Source organism: Carassius gibelio, chromosome B21 (genome assembly GCF_023724105.1).
Source record: "Carassius gibelio isolate Cgi1373 ecotype wild population from Czech Republic chromosome B21, carGib1.2-hapl.c, whole genome shotgun sequence".
In the NCBI taxonomy this organism is placed as follows: Eukaryota; Metazoa; Chordata; class Actinopteri; order Cypriniformes; family Cyprinidae; genus Carassius; species Carassius gibelio.
Genome location: NC_068416.1, coordinates 11934838 through 11960575, shown reverse-complemented (window position 1 = coordinate 11960575; position 25738 = coordinate 11934838). Strand labels below are relative to the sequence as shown.

Sequence of the window (25738 nt, the reverse complement as noted above, 5' to 3'; positions counted from 1 at the left end):
TATATATATATATATATATATATAAACTGATATGAATGAACTGCAAGATGGAAAAATACATGTTTTATTATTTATTTTTAATTTGATTTTTTTTTTTTTTGGATTCACATTAAAAGGTATTAAAAGCATGGTACAGAACACATGATTACTGTGATATCTGTCATATAAAAGCACATAAAAACACTAACATTACAGTGATACAAACATAGCTGGTTTGGTGATTATTGTATTGTTGTATTGATTATTAATATATCATAGTAAAACTACAGTTACAGTTACTAATGTCCCATTTACTGTGTTTTAACTTCACATTTCATTTATTACTATTGTGTCGTGATTACCATGATTTTACTACAAATACAACTTACATCATTGATCCTGAAATTAATAATAATATAAAACGGATCGAAGGTCTATGGCACGTCACGTGACAGATAGAGTTTAATCACACTAATTAGCAGCTGTGTTCATTTATTTAAACGCAATGAAACTCAAAGACAGCCGCGGATGACCGATATAATACAGCGATTAAACATATGGCACTAATCTGATTAATAAAGAAGACAGAATACATTTGATAAAAGGCATTAAAAGAGCGTATATACGACTACTCACCCAAACTGTGGAACTGATAGCAAGTATCGCGCGATGTGTGCTGAATGAGACTTCTTAAACGTGATTTCATAGCGATAAACATCTCATGTCCCCGTGTCGAATTCTGACGCCAAAAGTTTCCCACTGAAAGCAATGAAGGTCGTAGTGCTTCGATAGTCGACGCCGAGAGGCACATTTGGCGTCATAAAAGTGACGCTAGGGGCGCTTGACCATGCTTCGGTTTTTGACGCCTTTGGAGTGAGAATGGGTTGGAGACCAGGGGCCTCATGTACAAAGACTTGCGTTGAATTCATACTAAAACATTGCGTACGGACAAAGCTGTAAATGTGCGTACGCACAAAAAAAAACAGATGTATGAATCTCTGCGTACGAAGGATTCCACGCATATTCTCTTTGTACATCCCAATTAACGTAAAATTGAGCGCACATGCACGAGCACAACGCCCCACCCAGTCTCCTCCCCTAATTAAATCAATTTAAATATGGTAATGAGTCCACTTTGGCAAAAGATAGCAGTAAGAAAATGGCTAAGGCAAGCGGCAAGAAACGAAACTTTACTGAAAGTGAATTGGAGGTGCTACTATCGGAGGTAGAGACTAGAAAACATATTTTATTTGGAACGTTGTCCTCTGGAATTAATAACAAAAGGAAAAAATATGAGTGGGAGAGTTTGGCTGAAGCCGTCAATGCAGTGGGATCTGAAAGTCGCACTGTAAATGAGCTTAAAAAGAAATGGTCTGATATAAAGGTGGACGTTAAACGGAGAACTGCTGCGCACCGACAAAGTGTGGGCAGGACAGGCAGTGGTAAAGGGGTCGATGAACTTACACCCTTTGAGCAGAGAGTTGCCTCAATTATGGGTGACACTTTACTCTCTGGAGTAGTATCTTCTGCTGTGGGAGACTCCGATTTACAGGATTGCGACGAAGGTAACCAATTTCTCGTTTGTTTTTACTTTGGTACATATAGCGTACCTATATTTCATTGTCAAATGCATTCGGTGTAGCGAACCAAAAGTATACACCAGAGATTTTACGGATCCATTTCATTTATTGCAAATGTGTGTGCCCCTTAAAAATGGAACGTACTTAAATTACAGTTAACATTTGCCTTTTTATTTAGACCCATATGGCGCAACAGCCGAAACATCCACTTCCCAGGAGGGGCACTCGGAGTCCGCCCCTCCTGAGCAGCCAGCGCCCACTGTGCCCAGCGTTTCCAGTGCTCTCCCCAGTGCTGACGCCCGTCCGTCTGGTCGCGTCTTGACACATGCTGTTTTGGAGTCACAACAGCAAATCATTATGGCCATCGGAGAAATTAACAGTCACCTGAAAAATATCACTGACGCACTCACAGACATAAGCCACTCATTAAAGGAATTGGTCAAAAAGTGAACTTTTGTCTCTGATTACCATTTATATTGTCGCAATCACATGTTGGCGGGCATGAACGGCTTGTTGGTTGGGCTGCACATAAATTGGTCCTGGGTCGGGGTCATCTGGCGGTGCTGCCACCTCACCAAGTGGTATGCCATGCCTATGCGCGACATTGTGCAGCACACCACAGGCCAGCACAATGCGGCACACCTTGTCAGGGCGGTATAACAACATCCCCCCAGTCCTGTCAAGGCAGCGCCACCGACATTTCAGCTGCCCAATCGCCCGCTCTACAACTGAACGAGTGCGAGAATGGGCATTATTGTATCTGCGCTCTCGGGCAGTTTGTGGGTTGGTGAGGGGGGTTAAAAGCCACGTCTTTAGTGGATAACCGCGGTCTCCTGAAGGGTTAATTAATAATTATATGCAAAAAAAAAAAAAAAAATTACAATTAGATAGGATCATAACTTTAAAGGCACTTACCAAGAAGCCACCCATCACGCACCCTGCCAGCTTGGAGCCTCATCCCAACCATGCTGTTTGTAAGGATGTATGAATCATGGGTTGACCCAGGCCACCTTGCCACAATATTTGTTAGGCGCATTTGTGCATCACATATTATCTGCACATTTATTGAATGGAAATGTTTCCGATTCACATATGCAAATTCTTCTTCAGATGGCGCCTTTATAGCAATGTGTGTGCAGTCGATCGCTCCGATAACATTAGGAAAACCGGCTATCGCTGCAAATTGCATTTTAATGTTTGGCTGGTCAAATGCATCATATGGGAACCTGATATACCTGGCAGACATGCGGATGATCCCGTCCCATACCACTGGCATTGCCCGGCTCAAAGACGACTGGCTTATTCCTGAGCGGTCTGCCAGTTCCCTTTGGAAAGAACCAGTTGCCAGGAAACCAAGTGTTGTCAGCACCTGCAAGGGAACGGGTATTGCGTGGCTCCTCATTGTCTCTCTCTCTAGATTCGGACCCAACTCAGCACAGAGCTCCAAGAGGACAGCCCTTGGAAATCTGAAACGGCTGATAAGCCAGTCATCATCCTGGGCCAGAAAATCATTGTGGTCCCTAAAAACTCGTTCTCTTCTGATTCTGCCATTAGCAATGTCCTCTAATAAGGCCAACGCTGCCATTGCCATAGACTAAGGGTTGTTTCAACCGTTATGCTTTTATATGTTCTTATTTAATTGCATAATTTATATAATTATAAAAAGGCTCGTGTGACAATATATGTCAATTATTTTATAAATTGCAAATTAATTGCAATGCTTCCCACAGGTGGTGGTGCGAGACTTGTAGAACAATTTGTTGTATAATGTTTGCAACTTCACTTTATTGCCTGTAAGAGTCGCCAACGGACAAAAACAATGAGAAATGAACGTACGCCAGACATGAAATTGGCTTGGAGGAACGCACATTCTTGCGTTAATTTCACTGTTAGTACATCCGACCGTGAGCGTGAAAGCTGGCGTACGCAAAGTTTTTGTGCGTACGCAAGGTTGATACATGAGACCCCAGGACAACTAGATGAGCCTGAGAGACAGATCCACAGTAAAGACCTTGTCTCCTAGAAGACCACCAGGACAAGACCACAGGAAACAGATGATACTTCTGCACAATCTGACTTTGCTGCAGGCTGGAATATAACTGCTGGTTTCGTCTGGTCAGAGGAGAACTGGCCCTCCAACTGAGCCTGGTTTCTCCCAAGGTTTTTTCTCCATTCTGTCATCGATGAAGTTTTGGTTCCTTGCTGCTATTGCCTATGGCTTGCTTAGTAGGGGACACTTAATTTCCAGCAATATCGTTGAGTTTAATGCACAGATACTATTTAAACCTAACTGAGTTGGATGATGACATCACTGAATTCAATGATGAACTGCCTTTTTGCATCCTTGACATACTATGTTCCTATTTAATGCTGTTCATTTGCTTTGACACAATCTGTATTTTAAAAAGTGCTATATAAATAAAGGTGACTTGACTTGACTTGGTTTTGTGGTCCAGGACCTCAAATAGGATTTTTTTTTGTTTAATTTCAAGCCTTTCAATTTTTGTTTAATTTCAAGCCTTTCAATTTTTGTTTAATTTCAAATTACAATTTTTATTTCCATAACCTCCATTCAGCCAACATGTTATGAAACACACTAGCATGTCAGTTCAACCTGCCAGTCATCCTACTGTGTTAAACGCATAGACTTAATTCAGTGTATTTATTATTGGAGATAATTATAATGCCTTAAATTACATTTAGTATTAACAGCCTGAATCATTTCCATCAGCAGTGTGTCTTCTGGGAAAATGTCAGTCAAAGCATCCACCCTTTTGGATGCCCAGAACTTTCCATGAATAACAAAAGCGGATGATGCTGTTTGTCATGACGCAACCTATGATTTGCTCTAGAACCTCATTTTATGTTCCTGGAAACCTGGAAAGCACTGAATGTGGTTCTGAAAAAGCCTGTTACTGAATATAGAGCACTAGGAGATGCCACCTTCTTTCCATACTTGCATAGCTGGTCATGCGGCAGCTGACCCCAGACCTAAATGGCATTTGCACACACTAGCTACTGATCAGATAATGGGGCTCATTTAACTGTGCACCTGCTCTTCAATATACTAGAGGCTTAAAAAGACACATGGGTAGGATTGCAAACAGTAAACTTCAATTATTAGCTAACACGTTGACATTGTATAGCACCAGAAACATACATGAAAACACCAGGGACCTTATTCATGCAATACTGAAACCAATAAAAATATCTTCTAAAGAATATGTTGACTGAAGGCTACCCCCTTTGTTGCCACCTGACTAAACCCGACATTAAATGACATTCATCTTTGAAAGATATACTCACACACACATATTTTCACTGACAGGGTCATGATATTAATGGAAGCATATTCTGTCAACAGTTTCCTTAGTTCAATTCTTATGTAACTACCACTTATACTGTGCATCCACCTTCTTGTAATTTCCGTTGGCCATAAGCATACATGAAAATTAAAATAAAACTGTCGGCAAAAATCTTAAAATGAATTTAGTAATTACATTAAAATGTAATTTACATTATAAGAATTCAGCCACTTTATTATTTATTCTTATTATATTATTTATTTGATGCTTAATTACTGATAAAATGCTTACATTAAATTTCTACAGTATCTTGTTAACAGACAGACAGACAGACAGACAGACAGACAGATAGATAGATAGATAGATAGATAGATAGATAGATAGATAGATAGATAGATAGATAGATAGTATTGATTTAAATTATTGTTTTAAATATTAACTTTCATTGTAAGATAACGGTAATCTCAATTTTATAAAATGATTATGAAATGATGATGATTAAATGAGCATGCAGCAATTAACCAATATCATTTGACCATTTATTCCATATTATATTATGTTTTTTAAATGTATAATGTATAAGAAGGGCAAACAACAGTTTAACTTGAATAACATTTAGCTATGCCTTCCAAAGAAATATCAGATATTGCATATATGTCATCTTCCTGGCAACACATCTGAATATCATTCTGTTCATTTTGATTTCATCATAGTTCCCTGAGACTGATTGTGTCATGTATATGAGGCTAAATATAGCTGGTGATTTACTTTGGCAAGTAATTGGGATAATCTGTCCACTAAATGCCCAACGCTTCAGAGATGTCTCTAAGAAACAGTGAGGTGGCCGTCTGTCATTTTGCTTCTGGACAGTAACCTGTACAAGACCGTTGACTATGTGCTTGAAGTGCTGACTAAGTTTGTTTCAGACAAATGAGTGGCCTTCCATGTATTTATAGATCGGCAAGTGGTGAGTGAAGTGATTTATTACTCTAACACCTTATTCAATCAGCACAACAGTTATTTTGACAGACACTGGCCTGCTGTTGAACTGTTTGTTCAAGGACAAGATAACTACAGTAACATGATTAAATTAATAGTATTGCTAATTCACAATTATCCATTTTCTTTTTTCTGTGTTTGAAAACAGAGCTAATTCACTGCATTAAAAAGTACTCTACTACAAAACAATTGGATAGTGATCATATATTATGTTTTGTCAGTGTTTGTTTCGTACGCAAATGGATATATATATATATACATATATATACATATATATATATATATATATATATATATATATATATACACACACACACACATATATATATATATATATATATATATATATATATATATATCAGTGAGACTAAAGTAGATCTTTTTCCTGTTCTTTCGTTCTCTGTCCTCCTTCTCCCTCTATCAAATCAAGTGTCATGATTTGACAGTGTTTCAAAGTCTATATAGAGAGCAGAAAAACTAAATTTGTATAAACACAATGCATTTCTATACAAAAACATCATTCACAAGGTTCTATGTTTCCCATCAATTTTTGTTAACAATGTTCTTACAGCTCTGTGTAGTGGAACCAGCTGGGTTTGCTGATAAAGGAAGCTCATTTATGTATTCTTTGGTTGTCTTGTTTCTGCCAAGCTTATATTAAATTCAGAAATGAAGAACAGAGAAACATTATCAAAGAGATAAATCACATTAAGAAAGAGGAAACACATAGAGCAGACGTTTTTAAATAAATATTGTATGTTATACTGACCTCTGCTGGTCTTGAAGCGGCTGCACAAGCTATTTGCAAGGTTCTGCCAGTTACTGTAACTGTAAAGGCAGGAAACGTTTACTATGGAGTCAAAATAATGCCATATATATATATATATATATACGTAAAAAAAATACGTTTTGCAAAATGGCACAGTTGTTGCTCATTAACATTTGCGTCACCGGCTTCACCCATATTTCACGCTATATTTATTTTTATGTCTTGACTTGATTTCATGTAAATGGTTGCATATACCTGTATGTGTTCCATAAATTAAAATAGAAAAAAGGCCACTCTTAAAAAGTTTGAAACCCACTGATCTACACAATATTAGGCCAGTGGTTTTAATGTTTTTGCTTTCACAAGATTATAGGTTTAGAATTAACAATCTTTCATTCATTAAAGATATTATGAAGAACATTGATAACCACTCAACCAGTCTCCCATTTAATGAAAAGAGAGAGTTATTTCTCCAGATTTCTTTCAGCCTTCATAATGGCATAATGGTCTAGTGTTGTGGAATAAATACTACAATGTACACAAAAATCAATGCTAAAACCTATGGAGTCAAAATAATGCCATATATATATATATATATATATATATATATATATATATATATATATGTATGTGTGTGTATATTTATATGCCATTATTTTGACTCCATAGGTTTTAGCATTGATTTTTGTGTACATTGTAGTATTTAGTAGTAAAATTGCAAAAGAAAATTAAAATGTTGAGTAAAATAATTTTGCTTTTTGCAAACAAAAATAAAGAATTGGGAGGAAAAAAGTGAAGTGTTGAAAACAAAAATAAAGAATTGCAAAACATAAATGAAACAGTGTGAAAGCAATGATTTTGCAATACATATTTTCCCCGGCCATATCTACGAATTTATTTGCAGCGCTGGTTTTATTTTGCGTGTCAGTCTAGTTGGAGCCTGAGATACCTTTTCCCTTTGCGCTTCATTTTTTTGCGTGTCTCGCTTTGTGGCACTGTTTTGACGTGGGGGTGGAGTCAAGGGACGGGGGCATGTACAACATGCCTCCCTGGAAGTGATGTCATCGGCCCAAGACGCAGCTCACTGATTCAGGTACTGTCATGATGAGCAGAGGCTTGCAAGTGGATCATTTCCTTTTATTCTCATGTGGTTCCAAACATGTGAACCAGACAGTTACTGTGGAATATTAAAGAAATCTAGAGAAATAACTGTCTCTTTTCATTAAATGGGAGACAGTGTTATCAATGTTCTTCATGATATATTTAATGAATGGAAGAATGCTATTTCTAAACCTATAATCTTGTGAAAGCCAAAACATTAAAACCACTGGCCTGATATTGTGTAGATCAATGGGTTTCAAACTTTTTTAAGAGTGGCATTTTTAAAATTTTAATTCATGGAACACGTATATGCAACCATTTAGATGCAATCAAGTCAAGACATAAAAATAAATATAGCAGGGTGAAGCCGGTGACGCAAATGTTAATTGAGCAACAACTGTGCCACAGACTGGTCTCGAGTCCCACGGAGGAGCTACGGAAGGATCAGGACCTCCCAAAGGAAACATTAAGGAAGTTTGCTCTTCCTAAGCATTTTACGTTTCTCCTAAAAGTCCTTAGGAGAATGTGGTGAAAGAAATAGAATCTCCTTTACTGACTTGCTGCAGTCTCTTTCTAGACTCCACTACATGAATATTTTATTGTATAGAGTTAGCTCTTTCTAAGTTTGTTAGTATTTGTTATGATTCTCATTTCTCTTTCATTGTATCAGTTGTGTTTCAGGTGTTACTCATTAAATTCCTTAGGAGAAATAAAAGTAGACACAATTGAGACATGAGAAATATTTCAGAGAATGTGTCAAAACTGAGAATGATCTCTTTACTACTAAATCTTATACAAGACTCCATTACACTCTTAAAAATAAAGGGGCTTCATGATGGTATAACCTTTAACACCTAACGAATTCAAATGGGTCCCACCATGCTGAACACAATTTTTTTTTTTTTTTTTTCAGTTTTACAATTATTATTATTTTTACATTCATTTAAACATTTACTTAAGAAATATCATCGTCATGGGAGAGTGTGTGCGGAGGCTCTGAGAGGACGAACGCGTACCTCCCATTGTTTATGACCGCACGGACAGGTGCGCGTGGTCAGTAGGCTTCTAAAGCACAATTGCACATGTGGAGGCAGTGTGAAGAAGCCCATTGCCACTCGAACCTGTGCAATCCGCTTGCACTTGGACTTGGACCATAGTTGCGGCCCAGTGGAAAAAAAGGTTGAGAACCACTATAACATAACGGTTATGGAAATTAGAACGACAGTACATTGAATTAAATTGCAATGAAGTTACAAACGATCCACATCATTAAAGATAATAAGCTCCGAAATATATGAAATTAATAAAAACGAGGATCAATCTGAAACTTTTCAAGTGCAACAATAAAATTAGCCAACACACGATCCACAACATAATTAATTTGCAAGGCTCAAACATAAAATAAAATGAAAGAGGATGCATCTGGAACTTTTCGAGTGCAGCGCAAAAGTCGCTCAGTCTGCGGCGAGAGAGAGATTTCCTCAAGATTTTTTATTTGCTCATTTTCTTTCTCTATTCTCTTCGTCTCTGTTGCCTCCAAATCCCCACTCTCTCGTGGCCCCTCTCCTCCTGACTAACAACTTTATCATAAGATGTCCGACTTGACAGTTTCTCTGATTTCAGCCAGTTAAGCATATTTATAATACTATATTATGGAATGAATGAAACGAGTTGGCACGCATAGCCTGCAGTACATAAAATAAGAACAGTGCGTTGAAGACAGCATCTGTCTTCTAAGTTTCCATCGAAAACTAATAAATTATAGTTTTTATTTAAAATAAAAGCGATTACAAAGAAAATGTTTACTGTTCATGTTTTTTTTATTGTATGGAAAAATCCCATTAAAAAAAAAACAGACCGTCATTACATTTTTCCTCTCGCGCATCCCCTGGTGGCAGCTCGCGCACCACACTTTGGGAATCCCTGTTCTATGGCATCGCTTAAGCACCTTTATTGCTCAGGGTTTGCTCTTTCTATGCTCAGAGACTCTGGAGAGCTCAGTTGTGATTCTCATATATTTCTCTTTCTTGTATATTTTATTATCAATAGTGTGTCAACTTCCAAAATTGAGACATGAGAAAATTCTGAGAGTAAGGAGTCCAAAATGAGAATTAACAAAGACAAACGTGAGAGATCCAGAGTCTCTAACTAAGGAGAAAGATTTAAGCAGTGTGGGATGTTTTTGAGATCTCTTCCAAAACATTAAAGAAGATCATCGTGAAAGTATTAGAGTTTTTGTCTCAGGAGATAAGGGTGAGAAGCAGGAGACTCAAGCCATTTGATGTTTTTTGAGATTAAGCTGCCTAGTATTGACGACAACTCCACATCTTTCAAGCAGAAGAAATCGCAGCATGGGTTCCCCTAATTTAACAAAAAATATGATGTATATAATTAATGTTATATATTACACAACTATACACAACTTGGCCACTTTGTATCTGTTGTGCCATAATACAGTTTGTTATGATGATTATTCTGTGCCATTCCTAATCATTTGCTCAGTCATTTAAAATCGTTTTTAAACAAAGCCAAAACTATTTTTTTTTTACACAAATAAACTGGAATATAAACAATCTTAATCTTTTTGTTTGTTTTAGTTTTTTGCCCAAAATGATAAATTTAGTGGATGAAATGCACTACATAGTTTAAGACCAAAAAAGGGCAAGATTTTTAGCCATGTGATTTTTGTCTTTAATCATATACTGCATTGTGATTCAAATGAAAATCATTTTGACTCAAAGCTGTGTCATTCAAGTTGTGAAATCTGCAACCTTGGAGTACTTTAACAATGTTTTACTTATATTCTATAAACATTTTAATAAGAAATGGCTAAATCAAACCATACAGTAATTTGCATATTTTCATTTCAAAGATAAAAGTACATTGCTTTTGCTGATTAAAGACAGCAACTGATTCTGGGTTAAATTGTTATTAATAGATGTGGTGATTGCATTACATGTCATTACATAAATGAGATTTACAACAAACCTGTTTAAATATAAAATTCATGGTCATGTTTAAAAAAAACCCAGGTCAAAGCTACACAAGTGTCTACTTTGTATAGGTGTTTAGGGATAGGCTTGCTGATTGACACAAGCAAGCACACATCATAGGATTTCTGTGGTAAGTAATATCTCTTATGGATCTAATCCCAAACCACTTGATTGGCGCTATCTCTCTCTCCTCTCCACCTGTAGCTGGTGTGTGGTGAGCGCACTGGTGCCATTGTCCTGTGTTCAGGTGGATGCTGCACACTGGTGGTGGTTGAGGAAAGACCCCCAACCCCCACATGATTGTAAAGCGCTTCGGGTGTTAAACAACTCACAATAAAAATAGTGCTATATGAATTTATTCCTTAAAACCTGTTACAAATGTATTTATACTCCATGATCAAACAAAATGAAAGCAGTCATAATGTTGGGAGAAGAAACATACTCCCAAATCAATGGGACCATATTGTTTATGTATTGGAGAAAAGGCCATTCAAGGATGACCCACGTTTTTAATATTAGTAGAATATCTACCAACTGTTATTTTCCCCCACAACCCTTTATCCATGAAACGTTTTAGGTTGTGCTTGATTTTATTGAATTTGATTATCTTGATTCCAAAAGTGTCCATTCTTTTGGACATCATACAGTACACAAAATCCACCATTCACTGCATCGGATGATTAAAAAAAATGTTAATTCTGAGGACGTTTACCCATGTCTTCATGTATGCAATAGTGTCCTCATATATAACATGAGAAAAAAGTCTTCACCATTAGAAGTGCTTCTGCAAACTATATGAGTTTGAGATACATCTATTCACACCGAGCACAATTGAGGGAATCAAACATTCACTGATGCTCCAGAAGGAAACAAGATGCATTAAGAGTTGGGGGGTGAAAACTTTTGAACACGATGAAGATGTACACGTTTTTCTTATTTTGTTGAAATAAATTTTTTTTTCCATGTAGTTCTGCCCTTTGTAAGCAACATAAGATATTTGTATGTTTCCCAGAACACAAATTAAGTACAATTTACCTTGATCTTTAAATTCTAAAAGTTTTTACCCCCCAACTCTTAATACATATTGTTTCCTGCATCAGTGAATGTTTTTAATAGTTGTGTTGGACCCACTTTATATTAAGTGGCCTTAACTACTGTGTACTTACATTTTAGTTAATAATTTAGTACAATGTACTTATTGTGTACATACATGTTTTTACATTGTACTTATATTTAAAAAAACTACATGTAATTACATCTGTATTTAATTTCTGTAATTACATTTATAATTACACTGTTGACCCATACTTTACACCTTAACCCACCCTTAAACTGACCCATACCTCCAACCCTCTCCCTAACCTTAGCCCTATCCCACCTCAATAGCAGCAAAAGTATTTTACAATACAATATGAACACAATAAGTACATTGTACTAATTTTATTATGTAAGTACATAGTAGTTAAGGCCACCTAATATAAAGTGGGAACATTGTGTTTGAGTCCCTCAGCTGGTGGAAAGGGTTGAAATATGCAAAGATGCTGGAAAACTGAAGAATCTGCAGGACCTTAAAGATTTTTCTGAAGAACGCTGCTTAGTTTAACTGTTCAGAACAAACAAGGGACTCATGCACAACCATCACAAAACAAAAAGACTGTGTACTTTATATATTTATTTATAGAACTTTTTATTTTGGAAGCAATTATTCGTTTTACAGTACTATTAAGGATGTTTTCCATTTGTTCCATGAATTTTGTAAAAAACAAAAAAAAAAATTACAAATTGACCATTATTTACCTAACATTGCTAAACTGTATCATTTTCAGTCAGGGGGGGGGGGGGGGGGGGGAATCTAAGCAAACTGCACCTTGACATTTTTATTGTGTGTTTGTGTGTGTGCATATATAAAGAAGAAAAAGTAATATAAGATATTTAAAAATATATATTTGTGTAAAAACAGTATATTTAATGGTAACTCTGAATAATTCCAAACAATTACACAATGTATCCAAAATTACTACACCATTCTAGATTTCATATAAAATGACATGGAATGTGCTCCTCCTCAAAGCATTCGGCAAGATCTCCTTGAAATAAATTCAATTTCAGCTTCATCATGGTCATCAGGATTTGATCCAATACGTGCATCTTAAAATTGGAAGTGTAGAATTGAACAGTGTATAATAAAGAGCTAGTGTCATTCTTAAGAAAGGCAAGGGCCTAGGGATCTTCACTCTAGAATTTTATCGCCTTGTGTAACATTATTTTATCTCCCGAGGCATAAGTGTGGTCTGTCCATGCCTGGACTTTCAGGCATCACTGTACTGAAGGGGGCCTGGTCTCATCATCTGCAAAACACAACACTGAAGTCAGTCAGATGCACAGGAGAAACTGATAAAGTCATATTTATTTGCAAAAAGTAGCAAAGTATTTTGTACATGGCACCATGGTGTTTCAATCCCAGTACAGTGGTACTTTTATTCAATACAATCACAGTAATGTTACCCGGCTTTCAGGGATAATTCACCCAAAAATTAACATTTTTATAATTTACTCAACCTTGAGTTGTTCTAAACCTGTATAACTTTATTTGTTCTACTAAACACAAATGATTATATTTGGAATAATGTTAATACACAAACTATCCTCGGATCCTATTCACCTCCATAGTATTATCTCTTACAACTATGGAAGTGAATGGGGTCCAAGATTTGCTTGGTTACAAACATTTTTTGAAATATCTTCCTTTGTGTTCAGCAGCAAAAAGAAATGAACAGGTTTGGAACAACTCCAGAGTAAGTAAATGACAGCATTTTAATTTTACCTATCCCTCTATGCGCGGTTTTGTTACAGTTTTCTTCTGTTATTAACAACTTCAGCTTAGCACTAAATTTTATTAATGCCCAATAGGAGCGTATGGATAAAAAAATAGTTTAAACAATGTCTTTTGTTAGAGCATGTAACTTAACAAGAAGCTGTAATGCACTGTACCTGTCGCCTCGGAGTCTTCACTGGAGCATCGTTCCTTGGGAAATGGATGAATAATGGGTCGCCATCAACAAAGTGGAAAGAGCAAGCGTACAGAAATTTAGGTGGTTTCTTTAAGTTTAAGGTTTTTAGTTTTAACTAAAACCGACGAGCTTGCCTCTTTTGAGGGGCGTGCATATCATAGGGTGCCCCATCCACATTCAGCTCTGGTGCGTGGATTATAGTCAAAACAAATTTCTTGCAGGAAATCGGACACATTATGTTTCTAAAAGGGCAGTGCCCAAGCTAACATGAAAAATGAGGTGGATAAATTCTACGCACGACTTAAAGCACATTTTACGTCCAGCCTAGTCTTACAACCGGGTGTTCGTCCAGCTGGTTCATCCGGCCCCTGGTCCTGAAGAGTGGTAAATTATTTGTCTGTTCTGAGTTCAATTGTGAACAAAGAAAAAAAAAATTATAAAAGCTGTTTAAAAATATTTTATTGAAAAACAAATACTGATTCATTCACATATACATTTTTTTCAGGTAATAATACTTCTTTACAGGCATATGTAAATGAATACATCTTTATCAAGGTCTTCCACTTGAGAGATGCAACAGGAGCATTGGAAATGATTCACGGCCGATCACCACTACTCCATCTTTACCCTCTGGATTTTCCAGGCATTGAACAGAAGCCTGAAAGACATTACACTGGTTTTAATATGTAAAAATAACACTTAAGCTGCTCCTATTCATTCAAACTTAAAGTTTTGTAGTTGCCTATCACTTTTTACTTTTACTTTCAACTTAAGCCAGACCATTGATTTAGTATGATTACTACTAACTGTAATCTCGGGTCAAGCTTGTAGATCCTTTAAATTACATGAAAACATAGCAGCATCATACATTACAAATAACCAATTGTGTTCAATATCAGCAATTTCAGGCTGAATGAATTATCATAACATAGATTGTTGCACTTGAGACCATGCTGTGAATATAATATGACATGTATGTATGATAAAGCTAATAATGTGATATATCATTCCAATACTGTTTAGCCATGACTATATTCACAATAAAGCATGACCTCTCATACCATATAAAATAATACAACTGAGCAAAATCAGGTTTTGACTTACGTTTGGTTGACCGATGGAAGGGAAATAACTGTGAAATGATTCAGAGTCAAACACTACTTGTCCATCTTGACCATCATGGTTGTCCACACACTGAACAGGATACTAAAACACAATAAAATGGATATCATGCAAAAGAAAAACTATTTAAAGATGTTTAATGATTGAATGGTTTGAATAAACCCGACTACCTTAAGCGGCAAAGTATCGACGACAGTTGGACACAACTCCACATCTTTCAAGCAGGAGAAGCTGTAGCATGTGTTCCCCTAATTTAAAAAATATCATCATGTATATAATTAATGTAAAACCTCATGCCAAAAATATGAAGAACAAAAGATATCTAAGAGAAATGCAGTCTTTATCAGACCGAGGGCCTGGTCTCCGATGTTAAATGTATTTGCATTCCAAACAACTTCATGTGTGTCTTTGCATTGTTAAAAGATAAAAGTACAATTTAAAATCTCTTTTAAAATCTCTGTATCCTAATTATTGAGAGAGACTAGTTATTAATTATTAAAACCTTTACATTACAGGGAAGAGAAAAGATAACGATCATGAAATTGCTTCGTCACTTGGTAGCATGAAGCACTACTAGAGCCTCTATACAAATTACTTTCTTTTTTTTAAAGATAAGTTTAATAACTAAATTAATTAGCATTTATGACAGTATTATAAACTACAGCGTAAACAGCAGTTTATAATAAATATTAAGATAACTATTTTACATTTTGCTGTTTTCTTGTTGCCACTAGCATGCTCATCTCCATTTTATTCTTCCGGTCAGATGAAAAACTAGAGTTATAGACACGGCAATCTTTTTAGGTTTATAAACCTTTGATAGGTATACGTGATTGCAAACTTATTTTTAGATTACGTACCATTGAAATGTCTTGTAGGAATGTAGCTGTTCTTGATTGTGTAGATTTTAGCCTCGTAACAACACGATTAGCTAACTAGGTTTTAAACGCAAGCTCTCGATTGTTAGTATGTATAGAGATTTATTACGTAGTGCATACATTCATTCTGATTGGTGGAAAAATAAGACATATGATTGACATAAATATATAAGAGCTATGAATTTTGCAGCAAAATACACAGGATGTTGACACATTATAAAAACAATGATTAATAATATGAACAAACATTATTAAATTGCATAATGTTTGACAGATCAGTATTATATATTGAAATAATAAAACTAATTAAATACTTTAGAATTAAAATATGTTTTGATTGGAAGGTGTTTTTGAGGGTTCTCTTTATAATAAATGTCAATTGGCTTTATTAATTGACTTACAATGCATAATCTTTTATAAAATGTTTAATTTGCATAAAGTGAGCTTCTTAAATTACTTTTTAGGTCACATCACATTTTATGTTGAGTGTATTATTGTTAATTATGTAGACTTACTGTTTGAAGTCGTTACAATATTGGAGTTATTACAAATGTTAAGTTATTACTAAAGTCATTGCCAGCCAGAACTACAAAAGAAGTCAACAGTGTAAAGCTTTCTAATAGTCATTCGAAGCAAAAAGTTCACATCACCTTTTTGTCCCTGGGTTCAACATGGTTAAATGAAGCCTCGACTCTGTGAAATTCCAATCATCCAACTGCTCCACAATAAAGAAATAAATCCAGAAAAATAACCCCTAATGGTAAAGCATACTTCCACAGGTAACTACTGACTTTGAATGAACAACTTCGGAAAATAATGATCACACCTTAATGACTCCTGCTCAAAAATGTGAAAATACTTCATATTTTTCATATTTTACTGACGCAATTGCTTACAAAAAAGAAAAAGAAAAAAGTCGACAGGCTTGGCAGGCTCCTCAACTTAAAGAATGCATTGCAAGATGTACCAGTATAAAAACAATGATCCAGGTGGGGCTAGGCAAATAAAAAGGGAAAAGGAAATGCAAATATTCCATGGTTTGTACCATCAGTATGATTTAAAAATCAAAGTTTTTCAGAGAAGAAAAGATACTAGGAGGTACATCAAATATTTACAACATCTATTACTTCAGTAAACTAATTAATTACAAATACAATATCAGTACAATAATCATTCAACAAACTTGCTTGGGCATTAATGAAAGCTGGTCTACCACAGCCAACAGTGGATAAGGTTTTACATGTAGGCTATGGCCAACTTGTGGACTACTACCCACAACCACAAAACACAAACACAGTAGGAGTTCAATCCCTAACTGTCTAGAAGCAGGAACCATCGATTAATGGCAGATTTCGTCTTTTGCACTCCTCCCATTATAGCTCCAAGGAATATTGCTTTTATTTTATTGGGCATCTGCATATAACTCCCCTAGCAAAAGAGGAATATATTCAAAATACATTTATTCCATACTAAGTATAGTTCAAATCTATTAACATATTTACTAAAATGTTGCTTGAGACTTACTGATATCAAAAATATAATTAAACTTTATTTGGAGTATTACTTGTGCACAATGCACATTTATTAACATCAAATCTAAAATATGTTCTAATGTCACTACAGATGAGGATTATATGATCTCTGTATAACTTCAGTCTTAAATGCCAGATATTTACCCCTGTAGTATACTTGAAATAGGTCCACTTTAGCACAATCAAATATGCTTCAGGATATGTTTAATTTGAATTAACTTCCACACTGCATTAAGTACAAAATTAGTTGTTCAAAAATAAGTAAATGTATTTGTCGTATACTTCATGGGAAATAAATGTATTTCATATATATATATATATATATATATATATATATATATATATATATATATATATATATATATATATATATATATATTACTAGGGTCTACTCTTTTACCTGATCAGCATTTTATGAAGTAATAGGGCTCGTGTTCAGCGGCTGGCTGCAGCAGTAACCCATCAGTCGGGATCATGGTTATTTGACTGTTTAAAGGGTTAATTCTCTCGTGAATTAAAATTTTTCCATCTTCTACTCACCCTCGAAGCATCCAAGGTGTATGTGACTTTTTTTTTTTCAGAATAATCCAATCAGAGTTATATTAAATATTGTCCTTGCTCTTCCAAGCCTTTCAATGGAGGTAAGCGGGTGTTTGTAGTCAACAGTTCAGAAGAAGTGAAATAAAGTGTGCACATCTATAATAAAACATCTCTAACACGGCTCTGGGTGAATCCAAAGCGAATCGATGCATTTTTGTAAGATAAATATCCAGATTCAAACGTAATAAACACTTTTTTGCACTTCTAATAGATTCATTAGAATAGATGCACAATTTTAAAAGCATGTATTTTCTTGCTGCGGGAGTGGTAGGGGGATGTGTTAAATTTGGAGCTCAATGGGGTGCAGGCATGACATCAAAACCAAAGACTAATTAGGGCCCGAGCACCGAGGTGCGAGGACCCTCTTGTATCTGCTTTGTTTTTTATTATTATTAGGGCTCAAGCCCGAAGGGGCGAAGAGCCCTATTGTTCTTCTAAGGATTATTCTTCTTATTAGGGCTCAAGCCCGAAGGGGCGAAGAGCCCTATTGTTCTTCTAAGGATTATTCTTCTTCTTATTATTATTTTTTTTATTTTTTATTAAACCTTCCGGGGGGTTTTGGAGGCCTTAACATGCTCAAAAACTCTTGAAAATTGGCACACACATTGGAATCTGCGGCCATCAGGACGCCACAGAGACTGGGACCCGGGCGTGGCACAGGGGCTCTACAGCGCCCCCTGGAACACCGTCAGAAATCTTGAACCATAGCTCACACACACTTTCATGTATTTATATGAAACTCAGTACACTTATAGATCTCATTGAGCTGAACAACTTTTGCACTCTATGTCATAGGCTCCGCCCAACAGGAAGTCAGCTATTTAGGGCTGTTTATAAAAAGCATGCTCTGGAATTTGATATACTTGTCATAGGTCTTTTACTTGATTGCCACCAAACTCGGTCAACATGATCTCAAGACATTGGGGATGGAAAATTGCGAGGGGATTTTTGATATCTCGAACGGTTTGCCCGTGGCGAGGCGTTGAAATTATGGTGAGAAATGAGAAACAGGAAATGTCTAATAACATCCACATACATTTCCTGAATTTGATCAAACTTCATTGGTTTGTTCGTTGTATGATACCGATAGCATATATGTGACTATTAAGAGTCAACATTATAGCACCACCAACTGGCAGCAGGAAGTGTGTCATTTTCAAAATGCTTTGAATTCAGCATCTTATTTTTACTCTATTTACTTAAAACTTCATCAGAATAATGAGAAAACATGGCTGATGTAAATCTGTTGTGGGGATATTGATATCTGATATAGTGTTGCCATGGCAACGTGTCAAACTTGAATGTTCTGTTATGGTGAGTTTGAGGCAGACAACAAGCTCAGATTTACATGAAACTCAAAACACATATCAGTATTAGTGATAGCTAGACAATGGCAAAAGCTTTTAAAAGGGCGTGAAGGAGGCACTCTATAGCGCCACCTTTTGTCAAAAGTGGGGGGGTTAGTTTTAGCTACAGACACCAAACTTGGTACATAAATTGTTATTTTCAAGACGGACAACTTTCTAATTCACAGTCATCAGCTATGACCAACAGGAAGTCGGCTATTTTGATTTGAATATTTAAATTGAGCTCTGATTTAATGCATACTCCTCACAGGAAATGTTCACTATACTCACCAAACTTTGTCTACATGTTGAAAAAACATTGAGGAACTTAAATTGCGAAGGGATTTTGGTTAGCTTGAACGGTTTTGTCGTGGTGATTTTTTGAAATGACAGTAAAAAGGGAATCATTAATTGTCTTGTATTTTTAAATTGCAGCTTCCAAACACTTAAAAAAAAAAAAAAAATCATACAGAGATCAAATCATTCTGAGGACATATGCATAGTTTCATGACTTTACAACACTGTATGATTAAAAGAAAATTAAAAAACTGTCAGACATCTCAACTCACTCTGTCCCTCTGTTTGAGGAATGTATGTGTGCTGACTGAGTGTGTGTGTGTGTGTGTGTGTGTGTGTGTCTGTGATTGGGGGATGGGCATGAGCTGAGTGGCAGACACAATGAGAGAGAGAAAGAGAGAGAGAGAGAGAGACTTAATCATCTCTTTAATCACCAGAAAAAAAAAATTATTTTAAATTGTTATTTTTTGTTGCTTTTGCTAACATTGCTGTTTTCATTACAGCTTAAGAAATCTCTTAGGCCTTATCCTTTTCTGACAGTTTCAGGAATTAAAAACAAAATTCTAAAAATACTTATTTGTGCTGCAAATAATAATTTAAATCTCATTTGATACTGACCTATTCCATCCTGTGACATGACATTTATCTTAATTTACATAATCTCATGGATGTAACAGTAAAACTGTTCAGCTCACAGATGAAGACTAAGCTGTAATGCAAGCAGAACTTTCACAAATGCTTATAAGTCATTCAACGATTTTATAACACTGTAAAATAATGTCTAATTTGTTAACATTAGTAAATGCATTGGTAACACTTTATAATAACTGCATTCATTAGTCAGTTCATGCTTTATAAAGCCTTGTCCCAATATTAATAGTCAGTAGTAAGCAGCTTATAAATACAGCTATAAATAGCTTGTTCTTGGTTTATAAGCACATTTATTAAAAAGGAGAGTAAAGGGTCAGTTATCTTCCTATGAAAAATAAAAAAATAAAAATAAAAAAACAACAACACAGATTGATACAGAACTCAGAAATTTTATTGTGGATTTATGATAAACTCAGCCTGTAAATGAATCGTACTCCTCCAAGAAGACACAAGTAGTTCACACCAAACTTTTTCAACATGATGCCAATATACTGAAGATGTTAAATTGTGAATGGGTTTAGGATACCTTAAATGGTGTGGCCATACCGATTTATTAAAGTAACATAAAAAAATACAATAGTTATTTTACTATATCTTTAACATTCTTCATTCCAACTCTTCATAATTTTTTATATACGTAGAAGTCATCATTTGAAAGAAGCACAGCAAGTTTCATAGCTTTATCATTTTCAAGAGGCAGCTTAAAATTAAAACTATCATAACATATAAATCAAGCTTGCAATTCTTAGTACCAATAATGGCCACCAGATGGCGATATATGATTACTTTTAAATAATTATTGTAGAAACAAGTATGTTTTAAATCATTTATAGAAATCTTTCAAAGAAAAATAATATGTATTTTACTGATAAAATGACCCTCACTTAATTAGAATAATATGCTGAAGTATTGTGAAATACTGTGTATTAAGAATAATTCTTTATAGGCTTTATGGACAGATAAGTTTGGAGTGACTCTTGAAGGATCAGCACCACATCCTCTTTTACCACTGTTTAAAGAATTTATCTTACAGAACAGGTGCGAATGAATTTTGGATAGCTTGAATGGTTTTGTCATGGTGATTTTTTGAAATAACAGTAAAAAAGTAACCAGTAAATGTCTTTTATTTTTTTAAGTGCAGCTTCTAAACACTTCAACAAAATGTACACATAGAAGACAAGTCATTCTGAGGAAATATGCATAGTTTCATGACTATACAACACTATATGGATGATAGAAAATTAAAAAAACTACCATACATCTGATTTCACTCTGTCCCTCTGGGTAATGTGTGTGTGTGTGTGTGTTTTTGTGTGTTAAGTGTGTGTGTGTTAAGTGTGTGTGCTGAGTTTGTGTGAATGTGTGGGAGAGGGGATGGGCTTGGTGTCAGAGAGAGAGAGAGAGAGAGAGAGAGAGGGAGGGAGACTTAATCATCTCTTTAATCACCAGCAGAAAAAAAAGCAATTTTGTGTTGTTGTTGTTTTTTCATCATTACAGCTTAAGAAATATCTTAGGCCTCAACATCAACTGTTGCTAGCCTACTCCCAAAATTAATAGTCATTAGTAAGCATTTTATAAATACAGCTATAATTAAATTGTTCATGGTTTATATGCACATTTATTTTGAGGAGATTAAAGGCTGTAATCTTCCTAAAAAAAAAAAACAAAAAAAAAAAAACAAACAAACACAGAACTCAGAAACATTTATTTCAAGATGCAATAAAAGAAAACTGTACACTATATATATATATATATATATATATATATATTAGGGGTGTAACGATACGCGTATTCGTATTGAACCGTTCGGTACGACGCTTTCGGTTCGGTACGCGGTACGCATTATGCATACCGAACGGTTCGTTGGACTAATTAATTATATTTTGAAAAAAAAAAGAGAAATATAATGATATGCGTTCAACAAGGTAGCCCAATAACCCAAACGACGTAACAGGCAACGCCCCTGACACTCCCGAAGAAGAAAAAAACACCAACTTATGTTTATGTTATGTTATGACTCAGTCAGGCGCTCGCTCACTCAGTACGCGCTGAAGGCTCGTTGCAAAATGGCCAATGCGTTTAACAGACTAGAAAAAGAAGATGACTCTCAAACATATTGTTTGAGATGCATGATTCCATCTATGAGCTGCTCGATCAGAGTGACATGAGAGCCCCTCCTTAGAACATTATTTGTAAATCCATGTTATGGTAAGTGTGCACGTGAAGTCTTTGCACACTTTCTGAAATCCACACTGTGGTAAGTTTGCACACTACACTAGTGCTCTGCATTCTTTCTAAAATCCTATATAGTGAGGGCTTCGCGCGGTTGCTTCATTGCTTTAAAAAAAAAAAAAAACACCAGCGTGAATACTTGAAACATGTCAACTCATTTACGCCGACATCACCTTATTGTGTCAGTATCTGGGAAAAGACGAAAAAAAGGAGAAACATGCACGCAACAAACTATGCCTGCAGCATTTAGACACCAGTATTATAGCTTACAGGGAATCCAAAGTGCACCCAAACACCAGACCTGTTGGTTATTTTAGGATCTTATATTTCTGGTCTGTTAAATGCATTAGACATTTTGCAATGAGCCTTCAGCGCGTGCTGAGTGAGCGAGCGCCTTAGGGTCCGTTCACATATCGCTCCTAAAAACGCGTGGAAAACGCTAAGCACGTCTTTCTCCTCCTTTCCAAAGCGCTCGGGCAGAAGCGCTCATGAGGCGTCTGTCTTTGCTAAGCAACAATGACGTGCTCTCTCCATGAGACGCGGAAATTTCAGCGAAGGATAAATGGATTTGCAGCTCTAAAAATCGCTTGCAGTAGCTCTGCTACTAAATTTATTTCAAAATTGCAATCCATATACAACTATGATCAGCTGTTGCTTCATTTTGGCTGAGTTTTCAACGTTGTTATGGGAAAGGATGAAGCTGATTGGTTAGTTCTTGTCACATGACCCGCGGTGCGCTTGCGGCATTCTGAAAAGTTGAGATGTTTTTGCATTTTGCTGTATCTAAAACGTACCGAACCGAACCGAACCGTGACATCAGTGTATCGTATCGAACCGAACCGTGAATTTTGTGAACCGTTACACCCCTAATATATATATATATATATATATATATATATATATATATATATACAATTGCATAAGTTTATATTTATTTTTTTTATCAAGTGTACAGCTAATAATAATAATAATAATAATAATGCATTTTATTTAAGGCGCCTTTCAAACCACTCAAGGTCACCGTACAACAAGTAACAACAGTAACAATATTAAAACAAAAAATAACAGCAAATAACAATGTCAGTAAAAAACCACAATAATATTAGAATAGCACAACATATTGTGGTATACTATATTAAGACTTTATATATAGGCTTTATGAACAGATAGGTTTTGAGAGATTCTTGAAGTACTAGCATCACCTCCTCTTGTATGACGGTTTGAGTAATATATCTTCCAGATAGTACCGCCGCTCCCTATATGCAGAATACGCAGTCTTCGTAGGGCACCAACTCCCAGAGGGGGCACCATCCCAGTAGCTACAAAAAAATAAAACATGCGCCATTCTCCCATCCGCGCTCGCGACCGCTCGGACATTTGCGGATGAATGTTCGTAATTGATGGATGGACATCTATGCCCGGGTGAAAGATATCAGCAATCCGGCACAGAGAAAAGAAAAATAAAGTAAAAAACAAAACAAAAACAGGCATAAAGTTGGCTTGGCATTGGACATTCGAGAGTCTCAAATTTAGGGGCCGTCTCTAAAGTTTCATGTAATATTGTTATACACTTTTCTAACGTCAGTAGCATTTGAAGAGAATGACTTACAGTCATAAAAACAACTGTAATTGTTCATCTAGGTGACAGCTATAATGCACCATTAAATTGAATGTTTGATATTTATTAAAACAAACTGTAAGTCATATGTAAATTATGCTACTTTTTCACATGGGCTCAAAAGCAAATTTGAAGCTCAATAGCATTTGAGGAGAAAGACTTGCAGTCATAAACCAATTGTAATGTGTTCATTTAGGTGTCAGCTACGATGCACAACTTATACATTTTTTATATATATTAAAATAAAGTGTTACTAAAGTTATATATATTGTTCTGTGTATGTGATTTCAAAGTCTAGACGGGTCGGATTAACCCTTTAACTGCCATATCCCTTAAAATTTGATTGCCAGAGGGTTACTGTAAATGCTTATGCCCGCTGGGCACAGTTTTCCCGATGCCACCGGGGTGGTGTTGCACTGACGGCTTGAGCCCGCCATCGCTGCTTGCAGCTATATTTCTTATTATTTTTTTTATTTTTTATTTAACATTCCGGGGGTTTTTAGGGGCCTTAACATGCTCAAAAACTCTTGAAAATTGGCACACACATTGGAATCTGCGGCCATCAGGACGCCGCAGAGGCTGGGACCCGGGCGTGGCACAGGGACTCTACAGCGCCCCCTGGAACACCTTCAGAAATCTTGAACCATAGCTCACACAGACTTGCATGTATTTATATCAAACTCGGTACACTTATAGATCTCATTGAGCCGAACAACTTTCACACTTTATGTCATAGGCTCCGCCCAACAGGAAGTCAGCTATTCAGGGCTGTTTAAAAAAAGCATGCTCTGGAATTTGAAATACTCCTCTGAGGTTTTCAACCCGTTCGCCACGAAACTCGGTGAACATGATCTCAAGACATTGGGGACGAAAAATTGCGAGGGGATTTTTGATATCTTGAACGGTTTGCCCGTAGCGAGGCGTGGAAATTATGGCGAGAAATGAGAAACAGGAAATGTCTAATAACATCCACATACATTTCCTGAATTTTATCAAACTTCATTGGTTTGTTCGTTGTATGATACCGATCGTATATATGTGACTATTAAGAGTCAACGTTATAGCGCCACCAACTGGCAGCAGGAAGTGAGTCATTTTCAAAATGTTTTGAATTCAGCATCTTATTTTTACTCGATTTACTTAAAACTTCATCAGAATAATGACAAAACACGGCCGATGTAAATCTGTTGTGGGGATATCGATATCTGATATGGCGTTGCCATGGCAACGTGTCAAACTTGAATGTTCTGTTATGATGAGTTTGAGGCAGACACCAACCTCAGATTTACATGAAACTAAAAACACATATCAGTATTAGTGATAGCTAGACAATGGGAAAAGCTTTTAAAAGGGCGTGAAGGATGCATGCTATAGCGCCACCTTTTGTCAAAAGTGGGGGGTTTAGTTTTAGCTACAGACACCAAACTTGGTACATAAATTGTTCTTATCAAGACGGACAACTTTCTAATTCACAGTCATCAGCTACGACCAACAGGAAGTCGGCTATTTTGATTTGAATATTTAAATTGAGCTCTGATTTAATGCATTCTCCTCAGAGGAAATGTTCACTATACTCACCAAACTTTGTCTACATGTTGAAAAAACATTGAGGAAATTAAATTGCGAACGGATTTTGGTTAGCTTGAACCGTTTTGTCGTGGTGATTTTTTGAAATGACAGTAAAAAGGGAATCATTAATTGTCTTGTATTTTTAAATTGCAGCTT

The 25738-nt window shown here is 35.9% G+C and overlaps 2 protein-coding genes and 1 long non-coding RNA gene across 3 annotated transcripts in view; 1 reads left to right on the top strand and 2 right to left on the bottom strand.

Moving 5' to 3' along the window:
- Window positions 1-870: 870 nt before the first annotated feature.
- On the top strand, window positions 871-2033 carry LOC127985522 (nuclear apoptosis-inducing factor 1-like). Its single transcript, XM_052587543.1, has 2 exons — window positions 871-1544; window positions 1738-2033. The coding sequence occupies exons 1-2, from the start codon at window positions 1139-1141 to the stop codon at window positions 2007-2009; spliced, it is 678 nt and encodes a 225-aa protein (XP_052443503.1). The 5' UTR covers window positions 871-1138; the 3' UTR covers window positions 2010-2033.
- Window positions 1765-3150, bottom strand: LOC127985520 (putative nuclease HARBI1). The gene is made up of 3 exons (XM_052587542.1): window positions 2475-3150; window positions 2028-2392; window positions 1765-1887 (listed from the first exon to the last, which is right to left on the bottom strand). Exons 1-2 carry the CDS (start codon window positions 3148-3150, stop codon window positions 2031-2033), a joined length of 1038 nt encoding a protein of 345 aa, XP_052443502.1. The 3' UTR covers window positions 1765-1887; window positions 2028-2030.
- A 10312-nt stretch (window positions 3151-13462) lies between these two features.
- LOC127986529 (uncharacterized) overlaps window positions 13463-25738 on the bottom strand; it is a 37289-nt gene continuing 25013 nt past the window's right edge. The window contains exons 4-6 of the long non-coding RNA XR_008160883.1: window positions 15030-15107; window positions 14842-14943; window positions 13463-14395 (exon numbers count right to left, since the gene is read on the bottom strand). This is a non-coding gene — a long non-coding RNA (uncharacterized LOC127986529). The remainder of the gene's footprint in view (window positions 14396-14841; window positions 14944-15029; window positions 15108-25738) is intronic.